The 623-nt window shown below is 58.3% G+C and overlaps 1 protein-coding gene across 1 annotated transcript; it reads right to left on the bottom strand.

Moving 5' to 3' along the window:
- Positions 1 to 322: 322 nt before the first annotated feature.
- On the bottom strand, positions 323 to 604 carry DQ04_21161000 (hypothetical protein; the record flags this gene model as incomplete). The annotated part of the gene is made up of 1 exon (XM_009317986.1): positions 323 to 604. One exon carries the CDS (start codon positions 602 to 604, stop codon positions 323 to 325), a length of 282 nt encoding a protein of 93 aa, XP_009316261.1.
- Between the last annotated feature and the right edge of the window lie 19 nt (positions 605 to 623).

The following is a 623-nucleotide window of genomic DNA, read 5'->3' as shown; positions in this document are numbered from 1 at the left end:
AAAAAAGAAGGGTGATGTGTGGGCATTTACCTTTTTCCACATGCAGCTGTGTTGTGTGTGGGCCCCATTGGGTGCCGCATTGCACACCGCGCTGCCCCTGTGGGCTGCTCCCTGCCGCTGCTTCACACAGGCGCCGCCACCGCCGCGGCCACGGCAAGAAGCACAAGAGGGCTGAGGCCAGCAGCAGCAGCAGCCACGCTGCCGCCACCTTTCCGCAGACTGGCGCTCACCTTGCTATTCGGGTCGGAAGGGCTTCTGAACTGTCAAATCCAACAGGGTCAGCGTTGTCGCACCCGGCTGACCATTCGTCTGCCACCCCCTCTCAGACAATTGCCGTGTTGGACTTTATCATGTATTTCCCCGTGGCAGAAGACATCGGTGCATCTGACACGGAAGACTTCATTTCAGAACGTTTTCGTTCAAATGAGGATGAAGATCCGTGGCCAGTAGAGCTGCTCAGCTCCCCGCTCATCGCTTGGTCGCTGTTGCTGTCCTCAACGTTTCTCAACGTCTCCGACGGTCCAACATCAGGGGCGGCACCCTTGCTGCTGGGGACAAAGGGGCACACCTCCTCGTACTTGGGGCACTCAATGCCTCCAGTCATGATTGAGTTCTTCGGCCTC

Source organism: Trypanosoma grayi (assembly GCF_000691245.1).
Source record: "Trypanosoma grayi strain ANR4 Tgr_2116_V1, whole genome shotgun sequence".
NCBI lineage: Eukaryota > Euglenozoa > Kinetoplastea > Trypanosomatida > Trypanosomatidae > Trypanosoma > Trypanosoma grayi.
Note: the sequence above shows the minus strand (reverse complement) of the source record. Positions and strands in the feature narration are given on the sequence as shown.